At 48.3% G+C, this 19,575-nt stretch overlaps 1 protein-coding gene across 1 annotated transcript in view; it reads right to left on the reverse strand.

The window, feature by feature from the left end:
- LOC138528207 (pepsin A-like) overlaps positions 1–3,877 on the reverse strand; it is a 195,076-nt gene extending 191,199 nt beyond the window's left edge. Inside the window, exon 1 of the mRNA XM_069639664.1 lies at positions 3,819–3,877. Within this exon, the coding sequence (XP_069495765.1) occupies positions 3,819–3,877 (59 nt within the window). The remainder of the gene's footprint in view (positions 1–3,818) is intronic.
- Between the last annotated feature and the right edge of the window lie 15,698 nt (positions 3,878–19,575).

Genomic DNA, 19,575 nt, shown 5'->3' on the forward strand with positions numbered 1-19,575 from the left:
AGGGAACCTGCCCCACTGGGATATCACTCTTTAGCCTGCACATCCTCAGGGATCCTGCCCCACTGGGATATCACTCTTTAGCATGCGCCTCCTCAGGGATCCTGCCCCGCTGGGATATCACTCTTTAGCATGTACATCCTCAGGGATCCTGCCCCACTGGGATATCCCTCTTTAGCATGTGCATCCTCAGGGATCCTGCCCCACTGGGATATCACTCTTTAGCATGCAAACCCTCAAGGAACCTGCCCCGCTGGGATATCACTCTTTAGCCTGCACATCCTCAGGGATCCTGCCCCGCTGGGATATCACTCTTTAGCATGTACATCCTCAGGGATCCTGCCCCACTGGGATATCCCTCTTTAGCATGTGCATCCTCAGGGATCCTGCCCCGCTGGGATATCACTCTTTAGCATGTGCATCCTCAGGGATCCTGCCCCACTGGGATATCACTCTTTAGCATGCAAACCCTCAAGGAACCTGCCCCGCTGGGATATCACTCTTTAGCCTGTGCATCCTCAGGGATCCTGCCCCACTGGGATATCACTCTTTAGCATGCGCCTCCTCAGGGATCCTGCCCCGCTGGGATATCACTCTTTAGCCTGTGCATCCTCAGGGATCCTGCCCCGCTGGGATATCACTCTTTAGCATGTGCATCCTCAGGGATCCTGCCCCACTGGGATATCACTCTTTAGCATGCAAACCCTCAAGGAACCTGCCCCGCTGGGATATCACTCTTTAGCATGTACATCCTCAGGGATCCTGCCCCACTGGGATATCACTCTTTAGCCTGTGCATCCTCAGGGATCCTGCCCCACTGGGATATCACTCTTTAGCATGCGCCTCCTCAGGGATCCTGCCCCGCTGGGATATCACTCTTTAGCATGCGCCTCCTCAGGGATCCTGCCCTGCTGGGATATCACTCTTTAGCATGCGCCTCCTCAGGGATCCTGCCCCGCTGGGATATCACTCTTTAGCATGTACATCCTCAGGGATCCTGCCCCATTGGGATATCACTCTTTAGCATGTACATCCTCAGGGATCCTGCCCCGCTGGGATATCACTCTTTAGCATGCGCCTCCTCAGGGATCCTGCCCCGCTGGGATATCACTCTTTAGCATGCGCCTCCTCAGGGATCCTGCCCCGCTGAGATATTACTCTTTAGCATGTACATCCTCAGGGATCCTGCCCCGCTGGGATATCACTCTTTAGCATGCGCCTCCTCAGGGATCCTGCCCCGCTGGGATATCACTCTTTAGCATGTACATCCTCAGGGATCCTGCCCCACTGGGATATCACTCTTTAGCATGTACATCCTCAGGGATCCTGCCCCACTGGGATATCACTCTTTAGCATGTACATCCTCAAGCAACCTGCCCCGCTGGGATATCACTCTTTAGCATGTACATCCTCAGGGATCCTGCCCCACTGGTATATCACTCTTTAGCATGTACATCCTCAGGGATCCTGCCCCAATGGGGTATCACTCTTTAGCATGCGCCTCCTCAGGGATCCTGCCCCACTGGGATATCACTCTTTAGCATGTACATCCTCAGGGATCCTGCCCCGCTGGGATATCACTCTTTAGCATGTACATCCTCAGGGAATTCTTTAAACATAGATGCTCATCCTCAGAAAATCAGAGCTTCTTTGATCGGCCTCTCGTCACCTCAAAGCAACCTAGCACTAAACACCTGACACTCCCACACATCTTACATGACCGAAGCGTATAAGAGGGCATGACATGTGAGGCCCGATGAACTAACATAACATAACAACAGTTGTTTTGATAAATATATATATTTATCTTTTACTTTCCAAAAGACTAAAACATCTTTCAAAAATTGTAAAACAGTGGCATTGTGCATATGGTCCATTGAGCAATGAAGATTGTGCACACAATGTTAGACTTGCATGTGAGGACAAGTGGCAAAAGGAGTCCTTGTTTACTGACTTTTGAATGTTCTTTCTGTGGCAAAACAATGGTGACACCGAAGCATCCCCAGCGGCGTCGCTGTGCGGCTTGACGGAAGGAGGGAAGGCCCATTTTGAGTAGGTTTGCTCGGCTAGTACCTGCGCACTTTCCCTTTCTATCAGGCTGCTTTTCCATAAAAGTGTTTTTATGTTGAGACATCAGTTGAATATTTATAATACATGTGAAATATATTAGATAAGAAAAGTCCAGAATACAGCCCCCCTGCAGGCAATTCGTTCTGTCTGCAGCCTTTAGTGACGCGCCTCTAACATCTTTACGCTCATGAGATGTTTTGCTGTTTATTAGCGATATAGCACCTTCTACCAACATCACAACAGAAAATCTGTTTCCATCTATTTTGTTTTGACATGGTTTCATGTTTTTTTTATTGATATTAATCGCCTTTTTTGTGAATTGCCTTAACTGCATAAAATAAGAGGTCCCTACTAGAGGTAGAAATGCATCTGGTGAACGGGGTCACTGTGCAGATGTGTCTGCTGTCACCTGACTTATGCATCCATTACAGGGACTCCAAGCTCAAATGGCAATAGCTCTGCTTTTCTGGGCCAACACAATGGGCGCCATGCAGTTGGGAACAATAAACTTCTTATGTCTCTGGTGTGCTAAGATAACCCTCTGGTGTTGAATGCCCCAGAGGTGTTGCTAGGGGAGCGGGGGGGGGGGTTGGTGGGGGGTGTTGGGGGCACTAGAACCAGCAGGCTAGCTAGTCACGAACCCCAACAGTCTCGACATTAGCATAGCCCGAGATCTTTTCCAGACCTAGCAACACCCCTGGAACGTGCACACGTTATGTCACATGGTCGAAAAAAAGGCAGAAGGCAACACATCAAGACTGCCCTTCCTCTTATGTCACTTCCTGCTTTATGGATTAAAGCGACTTAAACGAAACCCTAAGATTTCTTAGACCCACATCTTTCACCTATGACCTAATATTCTCTTCCCTTCTCAGAACCATCTCACGGGACATGTGCCTTCATCTCCTCCTGACTATACACAGCGTGCATGTTTGAACATGGGCTGAAGTGAGGACGGACCCATCTTCATAAAAAAAAAACACATCACGGATCCCAACGACATGACAAGCTATGAATCCATCACTAACCTTAGATTCAGCCGTTGGGGAGCAGGTGGAAGTGGGTCCAGGTGATCTGGCCTAAGCACCACCCACCTTCTTAGCCCTGCCTCTTCCTTTCTGCTCTTTACTCTTAGATCATGAGTGTCTCCCATATGGGTGTCAAAAGTTAATGGCTGATGAAGAAAAGGGCAATTCCTGTTTGGACCTGTTCGGACCGGGAGGACCCAAGGGCCAAACCCCTGCTGAAACAACAGGTAAGCATTCAGGTATATGTGTTTACTCCCTCCGACCCCACCATCACGAGGTAACACCAATGACATTGCCTCCCCACAAAAGCCTGGATTCCGCACTGCAGCAACCTTACCCACACCAGCCTCAAGCCCATCGGTAGACCCTCACCATCCTCAACATTGATGTGGATACTTGCCAATGTCTGCTCAGCTATTACCCATGCAGCAGACATCACTGACATCATCACTACACATGACCTTGGTGCAGTGTCCATCACAGAGACCAGGCCGACATCCACATCCACCCACTTCCTAGACATTCTTATCCCCCACGGCTACAGCATCCAACACAGAGACCGGCCAAACACGACAGGTGCAGGCCTTACAGTAATCCACAAGAACTCATGGCCCTGAACAAGACTTGCAGTCAACAACATTGGTTCTTGCAAAGCCCCCCGTCACATTCTGCTATCCCTGATGGACACAGTCACCTTCCATTTCATCTACAGACCACACAAACCGAACACTGTCTTCATCAGAGACTTCACTGACCTGGTCAACAGCATGTCTCTGAGGCATGACAACAACATCTTCCTAGGCAACTTCAAACTCACAGGTAACAAGGCCACCACATCTATGAAGGAAGTTCTCTTCTGCCTTCTTGACACCCTCAGCAATGCATGAGAAAAGCAACATGATCACTCTAATCATCACTGCACTGGCTTCCCTGCAATACAGCTCTCCTCTCCCTCTTGACTAGTCTGACCACTTCGCCGTGCCTTTCAACATCCTGCACAACACCCAAGTCATGCATTCCCAGCAGAAACCCCTCAGACAAACCTTCAAGTCCTTCAAAAACTTTCCGGTGGAAGCCCTTATGGAAGACCTTGCCAATCTCCACCTTACATGGACCAAACACCCCCAACGAACAGCAACTCTCTACTGGAAGCACTCAATGCCATCCTCTCAGATTCCATTGACTAACACACCACCAAAACAATGCACCTGCAAACTGAAACTGTCAGCACCCTCAACCACGAGAACTCAACTTCAGCAAAATAGTCATCAGAAAACAAGAGAAACGCTAGTGCTGCTCCGGGTACGCATCCGACCTGGCGCTCCCCAAGGAACTCTGGGCAACCCGCCGATAACTAATCAACATGGCCAAGGCCTCCTACTGTCAGAACACCACAGCAGAAGCCGACAACAAAAGCATAGCCCTCTTCAAAGCGGTCAAGCACTGTACCAGCCCACTACCTGATCCAACACTTCATCGAAGAATCTGCTGACATCAACATCTTCTTCATCAACAAAATCAGCAAGATTCACCAGCACTTAGACACCAGCTCTGCATCCACAGACCCACCTCACTTCCCTCCTCTCAAAATCTTCCTGCCCTGGACAACATTCAAGACACTCTCTACAGAGGACCTGGTAGGATCCCTGGCCACTCTAAAATCCACATCATATACAGATGACATCCTCCCAGCATCCATCCTCAAGACCCTCCCTGCAGAAGCTCTCCTACCCTACCTGGAGATCATCAATAGCTCTCTAACTCAAGGCACCTTCCCATACCCTAAGGACAGTACGAATACTCCCTCTACTAAACAAACCAACTTTGAATCCTGACAACCTATGTAACTATCGCCCCATCACCCATATTCTCTTCCTAGGTGAGATCATCGAGAAAGTGGTAGCCGCGCAACTGCAGCAACACATTGACACCAACAATCTCCTCCAAACCGACCAATTTGGGTTCAGAAACCAGATGCAGCACAGAAACGGCAACCACATTCTTCTGGTCACGTGTGGAGTCCTGCAGGGTTCCATCCTCTCCCCAGTGACCTTCAATCGATACATGGAGCCACTGGGAGCCCTCCTAGGCACACACAACATCCCCATCCACCAATATGCCGATGACACACAGCTATACCTCAAGATCGACTCCATGAAGGACATCCACAGGCTCAAAACCTGCCTCACGCTGATCCAGTCTTGGATACCAGTGCATACTTGAAGCTCCACCCCTCCAAGGCTGAATTCATACTCCTCACCAACAACAATGAACACCCAGACATACAAACCTGGCTATCAACCATGAACCCTGAGGGTTTCTCACCCAAGCTCACTTTGTGTGCCAAGGCTCTTGGGTTCCACATAGACAAACACCTCTCCTTCAAGACACACCTAGCTAAGAAAACTCAGACAGCTTGGTATCAGCTCTTCCTCCTGCAGAAAGTCAAGACCTTCCTCCCTCCGGACAGCTTTAGATCCACCATTCAAGCACTGGTTTTATCTCACCTGGATGGAGGCAATGTCCTCCTCGTTGTCCTCCCTTGTGCCCCTGAATAGTGCCCTACATGCGGATGCACACCTCATCAAGGCTCTACTGAGATATGACCACATCACCATGTCCCTAGTCCCCCTTCACTGGATCCCACTGCATGCACAAATCACTTTCAAGCCTTGCTACAACATCTATAAGGCTACCGCCCTCAAGTCACCCAGCTACCTCACAGAGAAACTCTGCATCTCTGGCAGACAGCGCACCACAAGAAGCCAGGAAACGTGCAGACTTGAAATCTGTCACTGCAAAAAGGAAACTACCAGAAATAAATCCTTCTCTGCCTACGCCCCAAGAATATGGAACCTCCTCCCTACCGGCATAAGACTCACCCCCACACTCCTACAATTCAGAAAAGAACCCAAGACCCACCACTTCATGGAGTCTCTCCTCCTCAACACCTAGGCCATCACGTTGTCCTCCGCATCACCTGACTTGCTAGACACTGTCTGCCCATCTTCCCCCACCACCCTGTACAGCTGTATCCTTCCTCTGCGCCCCTCTGAATCCTACCCCCCACTATTTATCTGTTCTGTTGTTACCTCTAAAATGTGGTTTGTTATGCATCTGTACTATTGTATACCGTTGCAAAGCACTCTGTTGTGTATCTGTACTGTTCTATTCCTCTGTAAAGCGCACCGTTGCTTCTTGAAGCTAGGTCCACGCTCAATAAATCAAATAATACTAACAATAATGATAATAAACAGCAAAATCATAGAAAAACATCACCGTACAGTGGCAAGTGAGAATCGCCAAAACATGTCCTTCTTCAGATTTACCAGCCATTATTCTGGCCAAGTGTCAGGTCCCAGGTCATTGTTGATGTGATCCAGCTCCTGCATTCAGGTGATCCTTCCCTACAGGTCCTACTTCCATTCTCTCCCAAAGTTGCCACAGACACCTACAGAGAGCTCTAGCACCCGCCTCCCCATCCTATCACCACACATGGGTTGGGTTTTGAGATCCAGTATGCACTAGTCAAGCTCATACATCACCAGTCCAACTCATACATCACCAGTCAGCAGCAACTCCTCCAAATGGGCCCAATCAATATCCTTGGTGATCCGTTGTCCAAGGATTCAGATATGCAGCCGCCATCCTTAGTTTCTACCTGAAATCCTTGCAGGAATTCCCAACCTGATCATCAAAATCCACAAATATGCATATGGCACCCAACTATAGCTGAGCTTTGGCCCGACTCACTTTGCAGGGCACACAGTGGTTGTTCTGATATCCTCAGACACCTCACTCTCGAATCCTCTCACCTCTCCTTTCTCTTGGACTGATCACCACCTCCTTTCCTCCCACCTCTCTTTCACCACCCCTCAGGCCAAGCCGAACCCAGCACTACCACCTACCTTCTCGGTCATCCGACCCATGAAGCGTGTGTCAGTTGAGGATTTTTCTGCCGCTTTCTCTCTTCCTTCTGCACCTTTGGCTGACTCACACCCTGACACAGCCCTCTCTAACCTTCATCTTTCTATCGCTAACACTCTCAATGTCCTTGCTCCTGTCATGAGAATCCACTTGAACCCCAAATCTAAGTGCAACTGTTGGTATGACTCCGACCTCATCACCTTTAAATGCAAGTGTAGGGTGGTTAAGAGGAAGTGGAGGGCATCAGGTACATCCTCTGACAAACGGACCTACCACCTGCTCCAAAGGCAACACAGATTCTCTGTCTTCATCAAGAAGAGAGCCCATATCCAAGACTGCATCTCTGAGGCATCTAACAACTCAGACAAACTCTTCAAAATCTGCAAGGAGCTGGCCAACCCTGATGCAGTCTCGCCTCTCCTGAACCTCCACAGGCTCTCTGCACAGCCTTGGCATCTCATTTCATCACTAAAACTCAGGAAATCCTGTCCACCCTCTCTTCATCTACCAACTCCTCCACCTCTTCCATTCCTGGCACGCCTGTGGCCATCTCTCCTCTCTTCATTTCCCTTGTTCACTCCTGACTATATTTCTAGACAAGTCTGAGCTATGAAAGTCTTGTCAAAAGAGGTTCTCCCCTCCTCCTCCAGAACCATCAAGAACCACATCGACACCCTTGCTCCAGCCTTGGCCGATTTCTGCAATCACTCCTTTGCCAGTGGAACATTCCCCTCCCCTTTTAAGCACTCCCTTGTGCACCCCCTTCTTAAGAAGCCCTCTGCCGATCCTTCCTCTCCTGCTAACTATCGCCCAATCTCCATCACTCCTTTCCTGGGCACACTCTTGGAAAAGTGGGCCATTTCCCAGCTTAATCTTCACATTGAATATGTTGGTTGTCTCCACGACCAGCAGTCTGGCTTCAGAGCTGCCAGAAGAAAAGAAACTGCTCTCATGCGCACCTGTGAAGACCTGCTCGCGTACCTTGACTCTAACCTTCCTTCTGTCCTCATTCTTCTTGATGTCTCATCTGCTTTTGACACAGACACCCATGCTTTCCAACTCACTCACCTCCGTGATAACCTGGGTATGACTGATCCTGCCCTCTCCTGGCTGACATCCTTTCTCACTGATCGACCCTCTCAGGTCCAACTGTTGTCTTTCCTATCTTCTATCTCTGTCTCTACTTGCGGTGTCCCTCAGGGGTCTAACCTTTCTCCCTGGCTCTTCAACCAATACCTGGCACCTCTTGCCCACTGCATCGTCACTTTATGCTCCAACTTTCAGTGTTATGAGGATGACATCCAGCTCTCTTTGAGACTCCAGTCAGCCGTTTCTTCTCCTTCTCTCATACAGATTCAGGAGTGGTGTGCCACCAATGATCTCTGCCTTAATGCCAGAAAGACTGAGATCCTCCTCATTGGATCACCAGTTCCCTTCTTTCCTCTACCTCTCTGGCCGCCCACTCTGGACCCTCTTCCTGCTCCTACCTGTAAGTATGAGAACCTTGGGGTCAAATTTGACTCCACACTCTCCTTCTCTCCTAACATCTATGACGTCTCTAAGAAATCAAACTATCAGCTGCACCTCCTCAGATGTATTCTTCCTTTCCTCACTTTTCCCCAGGAACTCACTGTCTCCAGAACTCTTGTTCTCTCTAGGCTGGATTACTGCAACCGCCTCTTTCTAAATGTTCCTGCTTCTACTCTCCGACCTCTGCAATTCATCCAGAACAGGACTGCGAGAATTGTCCTTGGCCTCAAACCCAGAGATTGTATCTCTCCAGCTCTGAATTCTCTTCACGGGCTCCATGTGGTGGCAAAGATCAGGTTCAAGACCCTTTGCATCGTCCACAAGGCTTTTTGAGACCGCTCTACCTCCAACTCTCACTTCCCAAACATCTCCCTTATCGAGCCCTCCGCTCATTCACCTCCAACTCTCTGAGGGTCAGTTGCTTTTCCAAGCATAGGGTTGGGGGCAGATCTCTCTCTTTGGCTGGGGCCTCCCTCTGGAACAGCCTCCATGCCTCGCTCAAACTTGAATAGATACACCTCTGGTTCCGGAAGCAACTCAAGTCCTTTCTTTTCGCTTCCACTTTCTCCCTTCGTCTCCTCTGCTGACGCCCCAACTGCTCCACACAATGGTCACCTGGCTGCCCTCTGAACTTGGTCCCAGGCCCCTGCATGTCCAGTTGCCCTGTGCACTGCCTCTTGGCTCCCCCAGCACTTGTGGCCTGTGTCTGCAATGCTACAGTCCCCCCGCTCCGTATTCATAAGCCACCAGCTGGCTGCATTTATTGAGTTACCTGCACTTCTCCCCTTCCCTCGCGCCCCCAGCACTTCTCCCCTTCCTCTTCCTGAATGACACAAGGCCTAGTAAGAGGGTTATTTTGTCCTCTCTCTGTTGTTCCCCTCCTTGTCTTGTCGCGGCTAGAAACACTTTTGTATAGGTGCTTTATAAATGCCATATCATATCATATGATGCTTGCCAAATCCATGAACCGAACACATGTGCAAGCCTAGCAAACAGTAGCGCGTCTTACGTATTTCACATCCATCTGTACACCTTACAAAATGTATTCCTGACTCACAATCATCAGCAAGCAATCACTCAAAATGGCGGCAAATCTCGGACTGCATGGTAACAGCCCTCACCCCTGCACAAACTGAGGCATGTCCTCTCTGCTGACAACTGCAGGACCGCACTTTTAGCTCTGCCCTTACCCCACACAGATAGTGGAAATGCACTATTTACTAGCATCCTGACAACTGCCACTGCACGCCTCACAGCTGTCACCTTGCACTGCAAAAGTCATCGATTTCCGAATATTCAAGGCTGCACTCAAACAAAACGGTTATTTGAAGGTCGATTTTGTTGTGGTCCTCAATATTCTGAAATGTCACTATTTCATGCGAGTTTCAGCCCCGACTTCCCTTTCAACATATCCAGGGCCTTCCCTCTCCAAATCCACCGAAGCGCCCTTTACTCCTCCGGCCCAACATAAACTTCGCCGCACGACCCTCCCACTCCCCTCACACAGAAACACACCCACACACACACACGTACCTTCTGCGCCAGGGGCTTCCCTCACTCTAGTTGTGTGGTATGTGCTCTTTCTGTGTACAGAGCACTTTTATTTGCCACCTATGATTGCGCTCCTGAAAGCCCTCTGCACACATACATGCATGATACATACATACATGTATGCATAACACTAGCCTGAGCTATGGCAACAGAAGCAGACATTAGAAATCAGGTGGTTGTGGAATTTGCACAATAATTTGGGGATCCTGTCTGACAGGAGACATGCTTCATTGTCACCTATAGCACATCAGTGATTGGGCATGTTATGTTATGTTATGTTATCTTGTATTTATATCGCACCCCTGCCATATGCAAGGCCAAGGGGGCGCTGTAGGAAGCGTGGCTCTTCCGCAGACCATGATCTGAAGAGACGAGGGAGGGGAGCACCACGATGCATGCAGCAGTGATTGGACTGTACGGAAAGGAGACGTGTCTAATGTGGAGACACTGACAGCCTCAGAGTGGATGGAGAACAGACCAAGGGTGTGCTGAGGGTGATAGAGCGCTATGTGACAACTGGCCCGAATGTATTTTGCGGGCCTCACCTGTATGCTATGGGGTGCAGCACTATCAGAGGAACGACGCAGGAATGAAAGCTTGGGCAGCTGTCGACAGTTGAGGGATCTGCGATTCTTTAAATGATGCATGCATGCATATGGGATAGACTTTGCGACTGCTGGATCACATTTCTGCGGTGCTCAGCTCCATGTTCTAGGCGCAGTGCTACATGCAGCCTACGTGCACAGTGAATGTATTTATGTATTCATTGTTTGTTTGTTTTAGGAAAGAACTGAGTCTTGATATGATGTAGGCTGCCTTCAGATAAGAATGTACCTGTCAGAAGATGCAGTGCAGGAGCGAGGTGTTAAATAGACATGAAAATGCTCTTATCTATTTGGCATTTAGGATTCCGGGGAGGTTGTTATATGTAAATATGGAGGGTGTGCATGCAATGTGACTCTGAAATGTGAGATGGTTAGACACATTGGGTGCTATTCTAAGCAAGGACTCTGTATGCTGTGAGGCAAATGATGTGCTGGTGGGGTCTAAGCTTTGTTTGATTGGAGATGTGGCTAGCCTGAAGGAGGAGTGTTGGAAAAGAGGTGTTACTTGGCATCCTGAGGGGGTACTGCTGGCTATCAGGGAAGGGTGTGTCCTGTTCGGTATGTACTTGTGGCAGGCTCTGAATCAGTAAGGAGAAATGAATACACAGAGCCGTGTAGTAGTTGCTATTCCTTTATTCCATCGTGCAGCAACTGCCCGATGCCAAGCATGAAGCGCTGCGCATTCACTACATTTCCGACCTCTGATAGGCTGCCGGCATTGGTCATGTCAGGAGCCTGGCTCCTTTAACCGTGTCCTTGCTGGACACCACACCGTCCCTTTCCGACAACAATTAACAATAATGTTCACTCGACTGAACTGGTCGATGTAGAGGTCAGCAGCTGGACAAGAGGGAATTGTGAAAACCCGTTCATGACGAGCATTCCATATTTGTTCTGGCCATTGGTCCAAAAAAATCAATGGCCTAGATGGGCCCAGGGTCATTCGGGCAGCTCAGACATTCAAAGTGGTTCCCGAGCGTTTGCTCTCGAGGTGCTTTGGCAAATATTGCATGTGCTGAAAACATGTTCCACCATTTTATTGAGACCTGGAGACCACATGGTGTCCCTAATTTGCCGTTTCGCAGCCACAATCTGTATCCTTCATGAGCTAAGTCAACAACAGTTTAATGCAAACTCTCAACAATGAGTATACAACGTCCTCACATTACCAGCCCGTCTGCTGATATCGAGAGCTCCTCATGTACTCTCTTGAATGCAGTTAGTTCTGTTGCACTTCCACCAGTCTATTCTCTCCACCTTCCAGACCTTAAGATGCCCTTTCATTTCTCTAGCAGACCTTTGTGTTGAGTATGTTCTCTTAGTGTTTTGGCAGTGATTGCTTTTGGAGTTCCTTCTTGTGTGAGAAAATTGATGTACTGTTCTGGGTGTTGTGTTGGGCAGGGTGTGACGTGACACGAAGTCTGCAGGGTTATATTCCAAATGTCCTGCAAGCTTAGGCACCATCTTTCTATGCAGCTATGCATTTTGCAGTGGCGTGGATTTCCATAGTTGGTCACCAACGCCTGATGGTCAGTGACAATGGTGAATGCCTTTCCTAAGAGAAACATTGGAACATGCTAGCCCCTCCTTTTCTGGCTGAGAGTATTTCATTTCCACGTCTGACAGTTTTCTGCTGGCCTATGCGACCACTTGCCTTGATGTTTCTCATCCCGTCGATGTTGGCCTAGAATGGCTCCTAGTCCTACCAGACTAGTGTCAACTGTTAGTTATGTGCATAGGTCTGGATTGAAATATGATATGTGCTCTGCAGATGCCCATCGTGTTTGATCTGCGTAAATGATCCCTGACACACTGACATGCCCCTGTTTGGTAAGCTCTCTGAGTGGGGCGTTGACGGTGGCAGAGTTGCGTAAATATCTACTGCAGTAGTTCACCATTCCTAGGAACGATCTGACATCACTAAAATCTTCCAGTGGTGAAGTCCTTGTTATGGCAGCAACTTTTCTTGGGTCTGGACTCATCCCTCTTTGTGAGAATATATACCCAAAGAATTGAGATGTTCATTGGGAAATGTGCACTTTTCACGATTTAGCGTTAATCCTGCTTCCATCAGTGCAGTGCACAGTGTAGGGCCTCATCATCCTCTTCGGAGGTGACTCTGAATACCAGGATATCATCACTGTAATTGAAATGTGATGAATAACCTTTCTTATACTTTCCTGAAATATCTCCGCTGACGAAATTCCAAAGCAGAGCCTTTTGTACCTAAAAAGCCCAATGTGCGTGGGAAAAGTGGCGATATATCTCGATTGCTCATTTATCTTTATCTGCTGGTATCCCTTGTTGATATTGAGTTTCAAGAATATCCGGGATCCATCCAGTAAACTAATCATGTCGTCCAGGTGCATTCCGGGGCGTCTATCGCGTCCAATTGCTCTGTTTGCCTGTCTCATGTTGACACATATGTGTATTACATAAGGTGTGTCTTTTTTTGGAACTGTCACTAAGTGAGACATCCATGGGGGAGGGCTGCTGGCAGGTTCAATTATGTCTTGTTCAAGCAGGCTTTGTATTTCTTTCTCCACCTGTGCTTACAGGTTAAAAGGATCACCTTGGGGTGCTGTGAGACTGGAGTGACATATTTGTTGATGTGTAGCATTATGGGAACCCCTTCGAGGCACCCCAGGCCAGGAAACAGTGCTGGGAAAGTCTTTATGATGCCGCATGTTGTAGGTTACTGCTATAATCTCCATTTTAAGGGTGATAGGACGGCCCAGTAGGTTTCTCCTGGGGACTTCACCCTGTAGTACATGTAGCTCTGTGGCGGCATGCCTCCCTTTGTACCAAAGAGACGTGGAGAGTTTTCCATGATTGAGCACATGGCCTTTGCTCCTAATTGGAATACTTTCAGTTTGTATGGAGCCAGGCGTGAAGGCTTGGATATTTTCTGGTACTCTGAGATGCATATGATGTTAAGAGTGGCCCCTGTGTCAATCACGAAGCTTGCCGGGTGCTCTCCTATCCTTATGTTAATGTCACTGTCAGCCAACGTTGTCACAGCATTCATCATGTATGCATAGGTACGGAATGTCCGGTGCTGATCTTCGTTCTCCTTGGCGGTCCCAATCTCCGGTCGGCAGCCTTTCGAGGGTCTGACTTCCAGGGCGCTTCGGCGAAGGTTAGTGGTGCTCGATGGTCCCTCGGAGCACGGGAAGAGGGCGCCTAACCAGGTCCTCTCTTGGATCAGTCTCGACATCTTTCGACTTTTGGATTTCAGCAAAGGGAGACAGCAGTCAACCTTCTTCTTCAGGCTCGGCTTCGAGAGTAAGCATCAGTTTCAACTTCAGCTTCTGAACAATTTCCAATGGTGAGAGGTCCACACATATACTATTCTGTCTCTCATCCACACTGCTGGGTCACTCTCAGCAGCCAATCATACAGAAGGGCATTCATGCAGTCAGTCAGCCAATCAGGCACGCAGTGCATACAGGCCATACTCCTCCCTCTCAGACACTCACAACAAGGAATGTGTATTTGGGACAAGTACCCAGCCATTCAACACTACACACTGCATTCATACCAGTTTCGGGCAGAGCTTCTCAGTCATTGTGTCAAACACCAGAAACCAGACATCCACAACTAGAAGTGCATATTGGTCACACACTCCATTCACTCAGGTCCCACCCACAGGGTGTACCCACAACATACAGTCACTGGGAAGGCTCCAGCCAGTCTGGCCTAGACTTCCACCCAACACCATATATGGAACTTCCACCCAAGAGCCAGTCAGGGGGAAGGGACAGAGCCAGGGCTTCCCAGGACTTTGGGAAAACAAGGTAACAGGCAATAGAAAGCAAGAGACCACAGGGTCCATCTTGTTTCCTATCAGGAATCAACTGATTCCAATGGCAGGGCCTGGGTATCTCAAAACGGAGGATACTCAGAGCACCTGTTAAATTCAGCATGGAGCTGCCACCAGCCCATACCCTGCTCAGTGGGCCACACACAGGTGCCCAAAAACATACCCTAGGGGCACAGGGTTGTACCCCCACCCATGGGTGCCCTAGGGGTATCCCATGGGTCTGTACACCAAACCAAAAACAGGAAGAGCTGCACTGCCAGGAGTCCCACATGGACTCCTGGGCAGAAAACAACACAGAACACAAATGAAAAAGGACTACAGGACAAGGACAGGGAGGCCCTGTCCCTCCAATGCATTTCCAGCCAGCATCACAAGGTCAACTTGGCGGGGCATTGCCCACAATGGCCAGATGATTCTCTAGATCACAAATAGTGCATTTCTGTCCAAATGTCAGTCATTTCATACCTGGATCATGTGGAAATGTCAGTCTGCAGCGACAGCACCTGCTCGTGGAAACCTGACTTCTTGTCTGATTGCCACCAATGACTACTTCCCCCAAGAGTCACATGATATATTTGTTGTTTTGTAGGTGCTTTGCTACTCTCCATTTGGGTCGCCTGCATGTCGGCGCGTGCTTCAGTCCTGGCCATCTGTAGAATGGTATTCAGTGGAAGTGACTCTCGTAACAACTTCTTTCTGAATGATGACGACAAACAGCCACCAATGATCCTGAGGCGTATTGCTTCTTCATGTGAAAACTTGTGAAATTCACAGTACACCACCAGCTTGCGAAGCCTGGTCGCAAATGCATCCATGCTCACACCTGTGAGTTGGCATGCAGTGTTGAACGTGTGCCTTTCATGGTCGATGTTTTGTTGCAGATCAAAGTATGCGCAGAGTGCTTCCTTCAGACCAACAAATGTTTTCACTTCTTCCGGCGGGAAAGTGGGGATGAGGTCTTCTACAACGTCCCGCACAAGGTTTATGAGCAGTCTTCTTGTGAAACGAGGACGCCTGTTAATCATGGGCCACCAGGTCCTTCTTAATTTGGCCCCCCCATCTCTTCCACCTTGGTACAAGAGATTGTTGATCTTGCATGTCGAAAGGCACAGGCCTACGGAATACGCCGTCCTCAGGGCATTCACGTTGTTCCTGTCCTCTCTCTGACATCGTGCAAGTGTAATGGAGCACGTATTTCTCGCGCCCTTGCAGGAACTAAAAGCCTATCGGGGTGTGGGAGTGGGATGCAGTCGCACAAGCCTATCCCAGCTTCGTTGCCCTGTATGTACTTGTGACAGGCTCTGAATCAGTAAGGAGACATGGATATACAGAACCGTGTAGTAGTTGAACTATTCCTTTATTCCTTCGGTGGCAACTGCCCGATGCCGAGCATGAAGCTCTGCGCATGCGCTACATTACCCGCCTCTCATAGGACCCTGGGATTGGTGATGTCAAGCCTCCTTAAACCGTGTCCTTGCCAGACAAGACAGGGTGGTTGGGATGCAAAAGAGCATGCAGAGTGCACCAGACCACCCAGAAACTAGGAATTAACCCACGATAAACCCACAATAAATGACACAGAAATGTCAGGACATGTGCTCATGTACCGGTGTGTGCACTGAAGCATCCCTTAGTCTTGCATGGGTATAAACAGTTAGATACCAATGGATGTCCTTACCTTGATCTTAGGGTGCCAGTGGGAATTGTGGGGTGGAAGATCTCCCTTAAATAATCAGGCTTTACAATGCATTATACGCCCTGCCTCGGTACTTATCATTGGTCCATTATCAGTTGCTCCTTTTAGAAATGCCTGAGCTTACATTAACTCTTCATTGGCTTGTATGTCTTGGGCAAGCGCCTTCCAGAGCTTCTATGCGCTTCCCTGGTGGTGTAACACATACCACGGTGGCCCCCTATTATAATATCTAAGATATAAGCACTTGATAAAGCATAAAACTAAGAGGCCTTGCAACACAATTCAATCCTCCAAAGAAGAGCTCATATGCAAACCAAACAAAGCTCATCCATGCAGAAAGCAGAGCCCGAAAAGCAGTCATTGACAAAGCCAGTAGGCCTGGCTTTTAAACAAGGGCATGGGGCAATTCATGGATGTATGTGCACTGTATGGGTGTATGTGTACTGTGTAAGCGCATGAACTGTGTGAGGGTGGGTGTGCACTGTATGGGTGCCTGTGTACTGTGTAAGCGCATGCACTGTGTGAGGGTGGGTGTACACTTTATGGGTGCATGTGCTGTGTAAGCATGCTTAATAATAATAATAATTTAGCATTTATATCGCGCTACGAACCCTCAGGTATCTGAGCGCTGCTTATTATTGCCCATGGTGTGTGGTGCTCATTTATCGACCTCGGAAGGGTGAACGGCTGAGTTTGGCCTTGCTGGGACTCGAACCTGCATTAGCAAGCTCTGCACGGATGTCAAAGCGAGCGCTCTACTCGCTGTGCCACTTGACCGGCTTGCGTGTGGAATGTGGATCCATGTGGGTGCATCGTGTGGGTGCATGTCATCTGTGATTGTGTATGGAGATTGCATGCCAATCTAGGGTAGAGCAGCAGCAGGGCCGCGTGCCCTGGATGCTAAAGAAGGGGAGGGGGCGAGGGGGTCTGTATTTATTTGGCTGATTTGTAGGATAATTCCAGCAGAAGTGTCTTGCACTGAACCAACCTGTGGGGGCAGCCTCCTCTTGCAGCACAAGGTCTTGCAGCATGCTGTCAGGCCACTGCTGCATGGGTTTGCTGTCATGCACATGGAAGAGGCATGATCCTGGGTACATGCACAGTTAAATCAAGCAATTGCAGAAGAGAACGGTAGGCACTGTACTGCACTCATGCACCCATCTGTGTGTTAAGGTCAGTGGAATCGCCAAGGTGTGGCAAGATCTGAGATACATTCCTAGACCTGATGACCACAAAGCTATGTGTCTGCATGTAGGTAGTAGGGGTGTACCGAAACTTCGGCTTTGAGTAAGTATTCGGCTGAATTCCGGCTGAAAAAAAGCTATTCGGCTCCGGCCGAATAGTTTCTTGCTATTCGGCTCTTGCCTAATACTTTGACATTCTCATTTGAATACAATGCATCATGAACTCAGAAAGGCAAATATAGACTTCAGTTTGCAAAACTGAATAGAATTAGACCAGACAAATTGCTATCACACAGCTGAAAAATATTTTATATTGTAATCTGCTCTTTAGGGCATGTTTTGTTACAGATTCTTAGACAAAAAAGGTGCTCATTTTTTATACTTAGCCTGCAACAATACAGGAACATTTTTCTTTTGACAAATGTTTATATGCAATGTGCACTTTTTTCAGTTAGAAAAAACAAACTGAAAGAAATGTACATAGATGCTTTCAGTTCCTGTCATGTCACTTCCCACTGCGTACGTCATAGTCCCCCCTTTTCTTTTTGTAAGGACTTAGGTCCTGTGTTTAACCTTATCTGATATTTTATCTGGAATTATACGTTGCATATGTTTGTGTATTGGCGCGAAAGAGCGGCGAGGATAAGTGAAAAGTGAGCAGCACTTGTTTGGGTTGTGAGATGGAGTTCACGTATTTCAGATTTCCTCTTAACTTGTGTCCTGCATGAGCCGACATGAACCATTTTATACATTTCTATGTGAGATGCAAAGAAGTTTGGAAACTCGACCGCATCGACTTTGCAACTGGATAGAGAATGCAATGCATCTGATTCACAAAGGCAGTCCTTTTGCATTTATGAAGCCTCCTACTTTAACCGGCACTGAATATGCAACAATCTTCTGTACATTCGGAGGGTACATTCTGGTCCCTTCATTTTTGTTAAATCTGCTTTATTTCTGGCTTTTATACTTTAAATAAAGATGCTACATTAATTGCAATGAAGAGAAATAAAAGTTTATAATGCATTTAAAATGGTGCTTTATTTGTTTTTTTAATAAGTGTGTTTTTTGAAATTTGGAACATGATTTATTAAATAAAGCAACTATTCGGCTTCATATTTGGCTTCGGCCGAATGGCTGACAAACTATTCGGTATTCGGCCGAATACTAAATATGCTATTCGGTACAGCCCTCGTAGGTAGGGAGTACACAGCGCCCATTGCTTTAATCTGAAAAATGTAACATATTGGACACACCAGGATGAAACATGTTATCAAGCACTACTCCCTTAAAATGTGGTGAAAGGGGCATTGCATAACCTATCCTACATGCCTGTGGGTTTCACTCACTGCAAGCAGTGGGCTTATCATGGATGCAGTTTCAGCATACTTGGTAGAGGCCCTGACCCCGGACCCGCAACCTGCCAGCTCCCACCCTCTCCTTGCTTGGGAGGAAAGTGGAACACTATAGGTTACAGTGAGAACCGATCTGAACTTCTCTGGCATGAGCTGGCCTTTTATCCAATGCCAATTACTCATTCCAAACTACTGACATTCAAGTTCCTAGCCAGGGATGTGGGGGGGAATTATCAGGGCGGTTAATGCTGTGGGCCAGGTAGAAGCATACCTGCCGACATTCCAAAAGGAAAAACCTGGAGATCTACGTCACCGGAATGCTCCACCCAAAAAGTGTGCAAGGCCACGCCCACGCGTTTGAAAGTCCACGCCCACAAGAGCGCAAGGCCAGGCCCACCCATTTCCAAGACCACGTCCACACCTGGAGACCTTTGCACACTCGTCCTTACACTCTGGTGCCTAAAAATGCAAAGAACAGCTGCAAACTCCAGAACTATTGGCTTTGACAATGCGTTTCATTTAAGTGAACGTGGATGGCAAAAACTGTAGTAATTGCAAATGTACATGAAACCCTTCTGTACCTTGCTAGTTTCACAGGCTTTGTATTGCGAAGGATGCCAGTTCCTCTCCTCTCTCCTTTCCCCTCCCCTCCCCAGAAGGAAGGGACATAACCCCTCCCAATGAGAGCACAGATGAGGCAAAGGTGAGGTAAACATCACTGGTTCATTGTGTTCTGTGATAATGGCAAGGACTGAGTCGGCTCTTGCCTGCTCTCAAAGGCCGATGCTAAGAACGCTCACCAAAAAGGT

Source organism: Ambystoma mexicanum, chromosome 7q, assembly GCF_040938575.1.
Source record: "Ambystoma mexicanum isolate Mex_15411 chromosome 7q, UKY_AmexF1_1, whole genome shotgun sequence".
NCBI classification, from domain to species: Eukaryota; Metazoa; Chordata; class Amphibia; order Caudata; family Ambystomatidae; genus Ambystoma; species Ambystoma mexicanum.